Source organism: Henckelia pumila, unplaced genomic scaffold (assembly GCF_033568475.1).
Source record: "Henckelia pumila isolate YLH828 unplaced genomic scaffold, ASM3356847v2 CTG_466, whole genome shotgun sequence".
Classification (NCBI taxonomy): Eukaryota; Viridiplantae; Streptophyta; class Magnoliopsida; order Lamiales; family Gesneriaceae; genus Henckelia; species Henckelia pumila.
The window spans coordinates 4,444,936-4,459,457 of NW_027331833.1; the positions used below are offsets into that span (position 1 = coordinate 4,444,936).

Here is a 14,522-nt window from a genome sequence, read left to right on the forward strand (position 1 = left end):
AAAAAAAAAGAAAAAAGAATATAATGTTGATTTTCAAATATCTATGAATTTCAAATATATTCATTTTTTTTATTATTTAAAGAAGTAAAACCAAAAATTCATATCCACTTCTTAAATATTTACATGTTAATTAGGATGAAACCCAACCAAAAACATTATCATTTAAAATCCATTCAAATTTATATATTATTATATTATTACTAATGTGTAAACAATGCAAATATGCATTTAAGTTTAATTATTATTTCATTATAACAATAAACTATAATCAAAATCTACTTTCAAAATATTTGGCCCAAAATCTGAATTGGGCCCAACCAAACAAATCCAGTAAGATAACCACGTTGTAGTTGGACGACACCCACGTGCCACTGCACCGTGAAACGCCACCTACCTCCATTATCGCCGGTGAACTTTGCTCTCTCTCTCTATATATATATATACTGCGCAGATTTCATGGCCTTCTCCTTCCAATATTTCTACGCCAACCTCTGCAAGATACCGAACTCTTCCTCTCCCCGATCTCCGGCCTGCATCCCCTTGACTTCGTCATTTCTCGCCGCGAAGCCCCAATTCAAACCGATCGGTGTAAAGTCTGCTGATTTGAGATACAGAACCAAGGCATCGATGGCGGAGATCGTGACTCCGAAGAGCAAAGGAAAAGTCCAAGTGTTTGACTCGGAGGAGGAGCTGGCGGTGTCGCTGGCCAAGCACACTGCCCAACTATGTAGTGAAATTTCCAAAGACAGAGCCTCATTCACCGTTGTTTTGTCCGGCGGGTCTCTTGTCAAGTCTCTCAGGTAATCAAACACCTGTTCTCATCTGTTTTGCTGCTACTTTATCAGTAGTTGAGTGAAATTGTATTACTACTTTCCTTGTTTCGAGTGATTTTATGTTTTTATTTTTCGTTTCTTGAATTATGGTGATGGGATTGAAGGAAATTGCTGGAACCTCCTTACATTGATTCGGTGGATTGGTCGAAATGGCACGTGTTTTGGGTGGATGAGAGAGTGGTGCCCAAGGATCATCCTGATAGCAATTACCTCCTCGCGTACGATGAATTTCTGTCCAAGGTATTGCCCATAAAGTAGTTTTCTTTGGATTCATGATGTGCTTGGAAAATCACGAACGTAGTGCTGCTTGCGAGAATTTAATTTAAACGCTCTCTCAAACTTCTAAGCAATTAAATGTTTGTAAATTGTACGTAGGAGCTAGAAATCACTTAAAATAAGCTCTTGCAAATACTATCATAATAGCATAGGTTGGGTGCTTTTGATTCTTGTGAAAAATTCGACTTTTGATTCTTGTGAAAAATTCGATTTTTGTTTTGTTTTGTTTTGTTGAGACTAATGGAATTCAGTGTGCAAGTGTAAGCTCATTATGATTTTTCTTTTGCTGTTATAGTTGATGACGGTTCATTTATGCTGAGTAAGATGTGAAACTGATGTATCTTCGGGAGACATTGTTTTAATACCTCCAATAACATGCCTATGGATGGGGTAGGCAAGGGATTATGGGCCTCGAATTTGTGGGTGTTCGCTCATTATGATTTTTATGTGGGGCAATAATCAAAGTCTAATTGCAATCAACTATTAGTGCACACAAATCGTTTTGTGTCTTGTCTTGTCTGGGGAATAAGTGGAAACCAAGTACAGATTTTGTGTATAATTTGGTATGAAAGTAAATAGCTTCAGGAATGCTTGTTAATTTCATGCCACATATATTCCTGATCGTGAATCAAATTTTATCATTCTTGCTCATTAACAGTTTACCAATTTATTCGTTGTGCTATATGATGATTTTCTGTATGCTATGGTTTTCAAGCTGTGGAGTCGAGATAGTATTTCTTGCCTCGACTAACAAGATAGAGTAAAAAAACCGTCTTGGTTGAAAAGCTTATGGTAATCGATTGTGTGTTTCTCTGGAACTCTATTTTAAATCATGTTTACCAGTATTTCAGATATTGGAGTTGCTTGCTCTATACTTACATTTTATGTGTCAAATGACAAATCTACCAAAAAGTATTTCTTTTGTAAAATCATGTGATTTCTCTTATTCCAAATAATATGTTTTACTGGTGCATGAGTGTGAATTTTCAATCATTCATGATATCTCTTCATCCATGAAACTCGAGATATACTGCGTAACTTTATGTGAAAGTTTCTTTCCTTATACTTGTCCGATTGCAGATTCCAATTCCTGTCGGTAATGTGTATGCCATAAATGACGCCTTGTCAGCCGAGGGTGCCGCAGATGACTACGAGACCTGCCTCAGGCACTTGGTGAAAACCAAAACAATCGAAAACTCTGAGGGCACATTGTTCCCCAAATTCGACCTTATGCTACTTGGTATGGGTCCTGATGGGCACATTGCTTCTTTGTTTCCGGGGCATCCTCTTGTTCATGAAAAAGAGAAGTGGGTTTCATTCATCAAGGATTCGCCTAAACCTCCCCCAGAGCGGATTTCCTTCACTCTCCCGGTCATTAATTCTTCTGCACACGTTGCACTGGTCGTGGCAGGTGCGGGTAAGGCTTCAGCCGTGTATACAGCACTTGGGGATGTTTCGAATTCTGAGGTGCTGCCCGTGCAGCTGGTCGCACCGCAAGGGGAGTTGACATGGTTTTTAGACAAGGGTGCGGCTTCAAAGCTATAGATAGAGTTATGTTGCTATGTATCAAAGAGAAAAGGTGAAATAAATATAGCCCTTTAGACTGAAAATAAAGTATTATCTTTTGTGCGGTGTTGCTTGTGCTTCACCATTGCTCCAATATTTGTAATGCACCTGTATCTCTTAACGCAGAGCTCCAAATTTTCATGAATAGAATTTCGGTTTGTGACATGTTTTGTTCATCCCCCACGCAAACATGATCAGTTGAAGAACAGTGCGCCATTGGTCAATAAGCACAAATAATTCTTTAATATAATCTATACTATCTAGCTAATTTAATCTTCTAACTAATAAGTAGAGAATGCCCTCACTACATTACCAACATTTGAGCTTTTAAGATCAAACAACTTCAAATAGAGAATTGCCATGATTTTAGTGAGCCAAGATTGGAACTATAAGATGGAACAACTATAAATAGAGAATGTACTAAAAATTTCAACTGAAGCAAATGATAGGTCTTAAAATTGAAGTGAGTTTGTACAAAAAAATTGTAAAACCAAAGTGTTTTAGTTAATTGTTCACTAAGTGAAAAAAAATTGTAAAACCAAAGTGTTTTAGTTAATTGTTCACTGAGTGAAAGAATTAAGCCTTCGAACTTCCATAAAATTTTCTATGTCATTTTATTTGTTGCACTTTACTTTAAATATTCTTTTGTAATTTGAAATATATTATGTAATACATACCCGCGAACCGTTCTGCGCTTTTTAAATGGTCTAGCTGCATTTATATATAGTCGAAAAAAATATTTAGGGTAAATAACAACTATTAAAACCAGCTCAAAAGAACCTTGGGTATCAACATTAATTTTAAAAGTATTTATTTATCTCTCTTTAAACGCGTGATCAATTCCAACAAAATTTATTAATTTTGTGGATTTACTTTTTCCTTGATATTTATCATAATGATTTTGGTACATTAAATATTGACATAATACTTTGTTTACTAAACCTTTAGGGAAAAAATCATTAAAATAAATTAGCTTAACCGTAAAAATATTTTTGTGATGACTAGTTGCCTAATATCTTTAAAATTTTGGAGAGAGTATAAAAAATAATTAGGAATCAACAATATTTTATTAGTTTTAAATTAATAATTGGATACATGCAATGTGAATTTGAAACGTTACTATAGTTTTTTTGTTTGGCGGACTTCTTTACACTCAATCTTTATCATTTTGTTTTTAGTGTAATAGTTTTTTATAAAATTTTAAGAAAATAATAACTAATATCTAATTTAATTGCTAATCTATAAATTGTAATTTTACAAATTTGTACCTCTCTTCTATGTACTAATTGTTGTAATCTATTGTGTTTTTCAAACTCCGTTGATTTCTTCATTTATTTTTTTTACATGCATTTTATTATACTCTTGTTTACATATGTTTTTAATTATAAATTAGATTAAAATTATGTAAATTTAAAAAGTTAACATAAATTTTTGTTATGAACTTAATTATAAACTATAACTTAATTCTGTGGATTTTTTTTTAAAAAAATCCTCCTTGATATTTACTATTAATTCAGAATATGTAAAGGTGTTTAGGATATATATTGTTGTATTTTTTTTTCTTGGTTCAGATTTTTTTCACTGAGTTTTACTGTCAAAGTTTTAAAAAGACAATACTTGAGTCCCGATGAAGTTCTTAAGCATCCATCTTACCAAATGAAGATCTTAACAAATCAATTGTTGTGCAAATAATTATCTAAGGGAGAGTGTTACATATAATTCTTATTGTAGATTATTATATTTATTTATGTAGATTTGGAATATTTGTGATTAACATAAATATGTCAAGATAATATTTGTAAAGATTTGTATTTTATTATTTCAATGAAAATTGCACTTTTATATTGACTTATATGAATTCTCTCTTTTTCCATGAATTCTCTATACTCATCTCTATTGTATTTTATGATTTATAACATATTACCTATAAGCATTCCAAAACACTACCAAAGTGTTTTTTTTTTTTCAAATAGAACTGATATTAGCCTCTTTAACTTGTTTTTTTTTACAACCCCTTTTACTAAATACTAATTTTGATGAAAAGGAATGTTGAATGCTTGGGAGGAAAGGTGATTAACTCACTTGTTCATTTGGAAAGGAATGTGCCATGCTTGCCCATCGTTCTTTATTATTCTTTAAAAAAAAAAAAAAATTGTTTCTTCCATGATATATGTTTAGCTCCTTATAATTTTGGCCATCTTCGCATATTTCAATTTTTTAAATGATTTTGGTAAATTTTTTATTTTTTTTTTGCAATATAGTCTTTTTACATTACAGTACCTACATGATACTTGGCATAACAACATCGCGTTAACACAATATTGATGACACATCACCTTGAATTAAACCTGAAATTTGACAATATAAAGTTCACTATTATATACGGCCTTAAAATTTTAAGTTATACGAACGATTTTATTATTAAAACACCCCCCAAAAAAAATAAATCATAAAGTTCAACTATCAAATTGTAGAATTGTGTTCTTGTACCAGGAAATGTGACCCATTAGTTGATTTTTTTTTCATTTTTTTTTACAGTGATCCAATCCGTAGTGGTTAATTCCGGTGTGCACTAATTAAACACAATTTAAGTTCTGATTATCATTATTAATTATCGAATAATTACTAATTAAGTACTAGTAGTAACTTTGAAGCTAAATGGGCCTATAAATATTGGGCCTGAAATCGAAGACCGAAAAACCAGAATTGCATTAAATGGAGTACTCTTACAAAACGTACATCATGATTTTTTTATCAACAATTCTGTCCTTCATTTTGGCTAAATTCATAGCTCTGCTGGTATCCATGGCTTCAGCTGCTCCGCCCAAAACCAACAGAAAAGTACTGAAATTCGACTCCGAAGAGGATGTGGCCGCCGCTCTGGCGGAATACACCGCCGATCTCTCCCAAAAGTTTATCAAACAAAAGGGTTCTTTCTCTGTTGTTCTCTCCGGTGGTACTCTGATCGAAACACTCAGGTGAATATCATTTGATTATTCTTTGTCAGGCCCGCAAACTGTTCGACAAATTGAAATATGGAAATGTGATCAAATTTTTTTGTTCTTTCCCATTTTTGTTCTAGTCTAAGGTAAGGGTGAAAATATTAAAGGTGGAATTTTTTGCGATTTTTATTCCTGAAAAATTACCAAATTACGTGTTAGCTTCTTGATGTCCTTCTTAAGAACATAAGAACAATTTTTGGTACTGTTTTTACTATAAATTCATTTGACAAGCTAGAAAATGGTATTCCATGATTTGTTGCATTAAATTTTGGAATGTCAGGAAGCTAGTGGAGCTTCCGTATAGGGATTCAGTTGATTGGTCGAAATGGCTGATTTTTTGGGTGGATGAGAGAGTTGTTCCTCTGGATCATGATGACAGCAATTACAAGCTTGCCAAGCTTGGTTTTTTTTCAAAAGTATGTGAAATTCATGGGTTTTTTTTATTTTTATTTTTTTTATTATTATCTGAAACATGATCTGAATGATTATCAAATTTGAAGAATGGAAACTTTTGGAATCTGAGATGATAACAGAAGGATAGCGAAATGAAGTTATGATAAGGCCTTGGAGGGTTCATGAAAATTTTTGAACCTTTCCACAACCATGAAAGTTGGCTCAATGCTTCTTGGTTCTTTGTAGGTACCAATTCCTTCCAGTAACATCTACGCCATCAACGACAAGAAGTCTCCAGAGGGTGCAGCAGACGATTATGAGGAATGTCTCAAACTTCTGGTTGAGAGGAAAATTCTACCCATTTCAGATGCTAGTGGGTTCCCCAAATTCGATCTTATGCTCCTAGGAATGGGACCAGATGGACATGTAGCCTCGCTATTCCCTACACACCATCAACGCTATGAAAAGAAGCGTTGGGTCACCTTCATCACCGACTCTCCCAAACCACCTCCACCTAGGATAACGTTCACATTTCCTGTGATTAACTCAGCTTCAGAGATTGCAATGGTGGTCACTGGGGCTGAATTAGCCAATACTGTGAAGATTGCATTGGGTAATGGCCAGGCTCCGGACTCGAATCCCCTGCCTGTTACTGAAGTTTCAGCTGAAGGGGAATTGACATGGTTCTTGGACCAGGATGCTGCTTCCAAACTTTATGTTATATAGACTTTTATCTATTAATAAGGATGATATATATCCACCCCAAATATGCAGTAGAACTTGGGCTGGCTCAGTTACTGTATGGTGAAAGCTAGATTTGAGCCATGTTCTGTATTCTGCATAAATTAATAATATCCCATACATGATAACTGATAAGTCTATATTTCTTAAATAAGTGTTCCAGTATTTGTGTTCAACTTAAAAATTTTGGTGGTGCACTTGTTGTTGAGTTATTTTCTTGGACATTGAATTTGATATCTTTTGCAATGATCTCCATACTAAAAGCATGGAACTAGTTTATCTTGAAGCGAGGTTCCTCGTTTCTATCTTAATTTGGTGCATTTCATTTAAACATTTTCCGTATGAGAAACACGATGCCGGATATTTTTTTTCAGGTAGGGTTGAATCTGATTTCTCAAACTGTGAGAAAAACTATGCCATAATTCGAGTATTAGCTTCGTGTATATGATTAGTCAAACTTGAAATTTGAACTGTAATTCCGAAATAGAGCCTAGTTAGCTTTTAAGTCATACTCATGGATGCTTAAAAATACTGTAGTTCAGAATTAAAAATATCAAGTGTTGTATTGGATCAAATAACACTACATGCATGCATTTATTGGAAAAATTATTACTAAAATAATTAATATTCCGCTCCATTACATTAGAACTTTTGTGTTAAATAGTTATCGTGTTAAAATATTTTTGTGTGAAAGTAGTTATTCTGCCCATTACATTAAACTTTTTTGTGTTAAGTAGTTGTGTTAAAATATTTTTGTGTTGAGCAATTATTGTGCAAAATATCTAGAGATTATTTTCAGTAAGAGGTTTTGATAATTAGTTAGAATAATTATATGAATATGATAATTGTTAGATCAATTTGAAACTTATTAATTCAAAGGTGCTTCTAGGTTGCGTTATCAACCGATATAGCTTTTTATTTTTTATTTTTAAAAAAAATCTAAATTGAATAGTCGAGTAATCTCAAGTTGTTGCATATGTATGTGTATTTAAGTTCCAAAAGAGAGGTTTATCAAGAAGAATAATTAAAATAAAAATGATACAACGAAAGGTAAACTATTTACAATTTAAAGACCAAAGAAATTTTAAACATGTATCATATGTTTGGACAAGTACTTATAAATATTTTTTTAATTTTTATAAAAGGTGTTGAGTTCGAAAATACAAACAATCTTGATTTTGATGATAACAAAACTTATTATTGTGTTCCTAACATATTTACTCAGTTGTGTAGTTGTTAGATCAATGTTGGAAGTTTTGAGAAGCTGGAACTCGAATTCATTCAAGCTGGAATTCTGGCGCAGATGATTGTTTTGAACATATTTCATAGCTTAGTGATCCAAATGACCAGAAGTCAAAATGGTTGGAAAGTCTATTAAAATATCTACAAGTCATATATCAAATCAGATCAGTTAGCTGGGCTGTTATCCAGGCGAAATGGTGGTCGAAATATCAAGCTGGATGCAATTGATGTAAAAATCAGATCAAACATGACCAGCTCTTGTATTTGGGCCATATATTCCAGCTCAGTTATCCAAATGGAATGATTCAATATGTTTTGTGAAGATAAGACAATGATATACAAATCATCTTCACAAGTTGAAGTCTGAATCGGAGCTTACGAAGCTAATAAATCGCGATAAAGTTTCTGGTTCTGCACAGGATGAAGAAATAGTTCAAGTCTATATATAGTATGGTATTTCAAGAATATCTCTCTCCTACGAACTCGAAATAAAGTGATTCTTGATTCTTTGAAAAACCAAGAAAAATGGCTAAAAATTTCATGTTCATCACTTTACCCAGATATCAGTTAATCAAGAACTATAATCAAGTGAACAGATCAGATCAATCTGAATCAGACCAGACCAGCTCGAGTTGGACCAGCTCAATCTTGGACCAGATCAGTTCGAATGGACCAGATCAGTTCGAATGGATTTTAACGATATTCAAATAGCTTAGTTAAGGATTTTAGAACATAATACATGGATATTTTGCATTGTAGTATTAGACTATAGATGCGAGGGCATCTAGGAGTATACTTTTGAGGTACATAAGTACTGACTGAGATTGCAAGCGGGTATACATGCTTATGTGTTGCATCTATGTGCTATGATTTCATGTTATTGTTTTAAGATATTATGCTGCATGTGCATATCATATTGAGCATGTGTCTCTTTGAGATGAGTCTGTATAGGTTCGCTCAGCCCTGTTGGACGGTTGGGGCACTGAGAGTCACTCTGACCAACAGGTTATGCAGGCTCTAGTGTTCCGGGGACATTTTAGATCCACGTTCGGTTAAGAATGAGTGGTTGGGTCCAGCGGTTTGATTTCCCAAGGCTACAGCCCATGTCTTAGGCGCAAATCTGAGCAGTTTAGATTTTTATATCCCAGATATGGATACCCAGACATAGTATTTTGCATGCATCATATTTGTATGTTTACCCATACTAGCGTACTGAGCCTTATGCTCACGTCCAGTATTTCTGTGTTTTCTGGACACCCCATTCGACGGGGCAGTTGCAGGTAGTTTCCTCCAGGGATTTGGAGTGTCGATGAAGGAATTCTAGCAAGATTAGCTATTAGGTTATATTTTATTCGATTGATTTGTATATTATTCCTGAGGATTTTCACCGATTGTATTCTTTCGGATTGATTCAGTTGTATTTCTTTAAGTTTTCGCAGCTTCTCTTTGATTTATTTTTAATTGCGTGCTTAATTAAGCTTTAACCTCTGTTTAGTAGTGGATCAAGGTAGGGTCACTACAATATCAAACTTAAAAACAATTTAAGTAAATGACAAAATTAACTTTTGAGTTTAATCATATATCAATTAAACCATTTTTAATAGTTCATGTATCAATTTGATATTTTATCAATAGTTTGTAGTACCAAAATAATTTTTACTCATATAAGAAGATAGTTTTAGAATAAACTTATATTGAAAAAATAAAACTATTTTATATTTTAATATTATTTAAAACAATTTTTAAATAATATTTAATAGCTAGATTACATATTGGGGATTTATGAAAAGATGTAAGGATATTTTGAAAAAATAAATAGTAAAATAAGATCTTTTAGAAAGTAAGTCACCCTTATTTTTTTCTTTTAAAAAAACAACTTATGAGTTTTTTGGAAAAAATATTTACCAAACAAATTTTAGCAACTTTTAAGCTCAAAAAACATCTTATAAATTGTTTCAAATAACTTATCAACTCAATCAAAATACATTCTAAAGGTTATTATGCTCATGATCTATTTAGAGATAGAGTCTAGAGAGGGCCAGTGGTTGCATCCGCCCCTTCAATTTTGTTTCATCTATAGTATATTACCCTTCAAATTTTCAATAATGGTTGTTTTTCAAATGATTGACCGACACGGTCTTATTTGTCTAATAAAAAAATCATTTTCGACTATTTAATTGAATTTTTTAGTTCCGTCCCGAATCGTATCTACGCATCCTCATAGTTTCTAGTTTGTAAAACGTCCTAAGTTGATAGGACTCTTTCACACCAATTAAGTCCTCCATTTTGGCTAAATTCATAGCTCTGCTGGTATCTATGGCTTCAGCTGCTCCGTCCAAAACCAATACAAAGTTCTGAAATTCGACTCCAAAGAGGCTGTGGCCGCCGCTCTGGTGGAATACACAGCTAATCTCTCTTAAAATTTTATCAAACAAAAGGGTTTTTTCTCTGTTGTTCTCTCTAGTGGCACTCTGATTGAAACACCCAGGATATTTATCTGCACACCTTCGTTAGGATTAAGGGTTTACTGGTAGACCAAAAGTTATAACTGTTAGCAAAGTTAAATATTTATTTCTTAATACTTGTGACAACGCATATGAGTCGGGTTGTTAAACTCATGAGTATGAGGATATACTTGTAACGTCGTCAGATGGGTTGGGTTGTTAAGTCTATGAGTCCAGATAGGAACGGGTCTTGCTACTGGTGTTGTCTCATATATATTCGAGATTAGTCTGATCTTTCCCTACCACTGACCATGTCTCTAGTAGAGACAAAATATTACACGTTAAGATCTGGTTTCCCTTTTTTACGGTTCACCAGCTAACAGGATCAAATAACGCATTGTCAGCAACTTGATAAGCTCATGTCACTCATCTCAGTACTACTCTTACTTGTGCATGTTAACCCAACATATTTTTATAAAAATATTTTTTTTTTAAAAGGAGATCATAAAATGTAGTTTAAAAATTTGTTCTAAGAATTAATTTTTTGGACAATTATTCTATAAAAAAATATTACAATTTAAAAAATAATATCTTTTTGTTTTCATCAATACCTTCCATTCTAAAACGTAAAAAAACAAATTTAATTTAGTATTAAAATACTATAATTGAATAACACTTTTTTAAAAACATTTTAAAAAAATATTTTCAAACACATAATTTAAGTTTCTCCAAATGAAACATATTATTTTTTAAAGAGAATTTATTTTCCGATATTATATTTAGATCATTACAATTTTGGCAATCTATTCTAGCAAAATCGATTTATAGTCTTGTATATTTCTGTTTTTCGGATTTTCATAAATCATTATTATTAATTGTTTTTAACAATTTTAGGTCTTTTTACATCGAAGCACGTAAGGTTGGGATACCCAACCAAAATACCGACTTTTTGGGATATCGTACCGAAATTGTTTTGATATATATACATTTCTTTAGTATATCGAATTTTTTTCGGTATCTATACGATATTAGTATGAATTTTTTTCATACCAAAATTTCATAATTTCGATATCGGTATCGGTATAAATTTTTTCAAACCAATATTTTTGATACGGTATACCAAAAACTCATCCCTAAAAGCACGTACGTGACACTCGATCTATCAAGGTTGTATCAAAATTATATTGATGAAACATCAAAATGAACTAAAATTGAATGTAACAAAATAAAATGATAAAAAATTGCAAGGAGATAAATATACACAATTATATATGACCAACCTTAAAATTTTAATTACACGCCTCATATACTTACAATCCAAAAAAAAAAAAAAAAAAAAAAAACATAAAAGAAAAAAGAAATAGAAAGGAATAAAGAAAGGTAGGTAGGTAGGTTCAAGTTTCAATTGTAGCACATGTATTATGTGGAAAATCAAACAAGTGAGTCATATTTCTTGTAAATCAACTAGTGAGTCACATGTCTTGTGTTACCCTGGTAAGATAACCCGGGGGTTTTCAAGGACCCGGGTGGTCTTAAGGATAGGGATGGTAACGGGCGGGTTTGGCTAAACCCGAGACCCGCCCAGCCCCGCCCCGCGAATCCGGCGGGTCCAATTCGGATTAGACCCGTTGGACCCGCCAAATATTAAATATTTTTAAATTTATTAAATTAAAAAGTTTAAAAGTTTAAAAAATCATTAATTTAAATTTAAAATATATATTTATAATATTTAAGAAAAAAAAATATTCTCACAAGTTAAAATTTATCAACTTGTAATTAATTAATAATTATTAGCCCAAAAAATATTATAATTATATATTTTTATACTAAACATATCATAATAAAATAAATTCATTTCAATCCAATAATATTATACACTCAAATTATAGATAAAATATTATTATTTAGTATAAAAATATAATTATACATTATTAATATTACATATATATTTTATATTTATATATATAAATGTATATTTTAAATATATATACATATAAATATTATGGCGGGGCGGGTCCGGGGCGGGTTTGGCCAAACCCGAGACCCACCCCGGACCCGCCCCGTCGGGGCGAGTTTGATGCAAGGTCGGGTTTAGACTCGACCCATTGTCATCCCTACTTAAGGACCCGGGAGGTCCTCTAGTATCCCGGGTGGTCTTAAGGACCCGGGAGGTCCTCTAATATCCGAGTAAATAACAGGAGCTCGGGTGTCAGGAATAAGCTCCGGGGAGCCAGGAGCATGGAAAAGTAGGTGGGGCCCGGACTTTTTATTTTAAAGGTTATAAAAGGGCCATACCTATGTTGCGTGTATCAGGCTTTTGTTACAAGCCAAGTAATTCCTAATCATAATTCAATAGTATGAGTCCTTCCATAAATTACGGGGTGTCCAATCACGCATGGTGACTATCCCATCGCATTAAATGGTGTCAGATCAGCCGATACCGTACAATCATTAATAACCCTGGTCGTCGGGTATAAATACCAGGCTCCTAAGCCGGGATAAGGTACGCAATAATCACCTAACATTATTATTTCGCACACACTTACTTTCTCAAAATCCCTAAGCCCACTCCATACTTCTGAGCCTAACTTAAGCATCGGAGTGGCGATGGCGGAAAGCCTTCCGGCTCCCTACTTACGGATTTTCTTGTTTCCTGTGTGTAGATAGCATTTGCAGAGGACAGGAGATCTGTTCTTCATCACCCGGGTTTTTACCCACTACTCGGGAACTCATTTTATGATATTCGCATCATTGGCGCCGTCCGTGGGAAAGTGAGCTTTAAGGCATAGATATGACTATTATTGAGGATCCAGAAAGCTTCCAGAGGGCGATGGCAGCTATTCAGGAGTAAATGAATGCTATGGTGGATGCGGTAGTGCAAAGGGTCCTTGTTCTACAACAGGAGAAAAATGGAGGTGATCCGGAGAAGGAGCAAGAGGACGATCAAGGGAAGGAGCAGGAGAAAGATCAGGAGAAGGAGCAGGATAAAACATTAGATAAGGCGCGGGAGTCAGGGAAAGAGAAGGAGAAAGGAAAAGGAGGGCAAGGGAGTATACATGTAGAACAAGAAGAAGAATCACACGCTGAGTCTGCCAATGTCACCATGGCAGGAGAATTGGAGCTGCTGAAGCAAAAAATTCTGAAGCTAGAAAACACTGACTCGCAATCTTCGCGGGTCAGGAGCCTGGGATGCCCCTTCTCACCAAAAATCATTAAAGAATCGTTGCCAACACAATTAAAATCAGCGAAGATCAAGGAGTACGATGGCAGTGGTGCACCAGAAAAACACATGGCACAGTTTGAAAATATGGCCATGTTGCACTGTTATAACAATCAAATCAAGTGTAAATTATTCCTAACTACCCTGGAAGATTCCACCCAAAGGTGGTTTGAGAACTTGGAAGATGGAAGAATCCGCGTTTTTAAGAAATTTCGGAAAGTCTTTTTGCAACATTTCAGTAGCAACAAGCGATACCGAAAGACTACCCTCAGCCTCTTTGAGGTGAAGCAAATCGGGGAAGAATCTCTAAGGATGTACATCAAGAATTTTAACAAAATAGCCCTGGAAATACCAGCATGTGCCCCCGAGACCAGGATTACAGCCTTCACGCAAGGACTCAAGGAGGGAGAGTTCTTTCGGTCGTTGGTAAAGAAAACTCCTCAAAACTTTGAGGACCTCTTAGCTTGGGCCGAAAAATACATCAACATGGAAGAAGCCCAGAGGCAGAAGAGGGAAAAGGATAGAAGAGAAGGAAACAAGGAAAGGGGAAGTCGAAGTAACCAGGGAGGAGGGAGGAATGACCACCCTGGGAGGTTAATGACTCATGCCCCGCAAAAAAATGACTAGGGATCGAGGGGTTCCATGTGCGAGGAAGATGTTCGGCAAGCTTCTCAAAAGAGACCTGGTAAATATTGCTCGATCCACGGGGTCAGTACTCATGACACCAGCGAGTGCAGGATACTCCGACTGAGACAGAGAAGCCTGTACCGGGAGAGGCGAGATGGATGGAGAAAAGGCATCGGGG

The 14,522-nt window shown here is 34.4% G+C and overlaps 2 protein-coding genes across 2 annotated transcripts; both read left to right on the forward strand.

The window, feature by feature from the left end:
* Positions 1-350: 350 nt before the first annotated feature.
* On the forward strand, positions 351-2,831 carry LOC140872536 (probable 6-phosphogluconolactonase 4, chloroplastic). Its single transcript, XM_073275402.1, has 3 exons — positions 351-800; positions 938-1,073; positions 2,190-2,831. The coding sequence occupies exons 1-3, from the start codon at positions 457-459 to the stop codon at positions 2,652-2,654; spliced, it is 945 nt and encodes a 314-aa protein (XP_073131503.1). The 5' UTR covers positions 351-456; the 3' UTR covers positions 2,655-2,831.
* A 2,566-nt stretch (positions 2,832-5,397) lies between these two features.
* Positions 5,398-7,023, forward strand: LOC140872561 (probable 6-phosphogluconolactonase 4, chloroplastic). The gene is made up of 3 exons (XM_073275430.1): positions 5,398-5,653; positions 5,958-6,093; positions 6,317-7,023. The coding sequence occupies exons 1-3, from the start codon at positions 5,418-5,420 to the stop codon at positions 6,794-6,796; spliced, it is 852 nt and encodes a 283-aa protein (XP_073131531.1). The 5' UTR covers positions 5,398-5,417; the 3' UTR covers positions 6,797-7,023.
* The last annotated feature ends 7,499 nt before the right edge of the window (positions 7,024-14,522 follow it).

Coding starts and splice junctions, on each gene's coding strand:
- LOC140872536 (XM_073275402.1), top strand. CDS start 457: ATGGCCTTCTCCTTCCAATATTTCTACGCCAACCTCTGCAAGATACCG. Junction 801..937: donor TCTCTTGTCAAGTCTCTCAG/GTAATCAAACAC, acceptor ATGGGATTGAAG/GAAATTGCTGGAACCTCCTT. Junction 1,074..2,189: donor ACGATGAATTTCTGTCCAAG/GTATTGCCCATA, acceptor GTCCGATTGCAG/ATTCCAATTCCTGTCGGTAA.
- LOC140872561 (XM_073275430.1), top strand. CDS start 5,418: ATGATTTTTTTATCAACAATTCTGTCCTTCATTTTGGCTAAATTCATA. Junction 5,654..5,957: donor ACTCTGATCGAAACACTCAG/GTGAATATCATT, acceptor TTGGAATGTCAG/GAAGCTAGTGGAGCTTCCGT. Junction 6,094..6,316: donor AGCTTGGTTTTTTTTCAAAA/GTATGTGAAATT, acceptor GGTTCTTTGTAG/GTACCAATTCCTTCCAGTAA.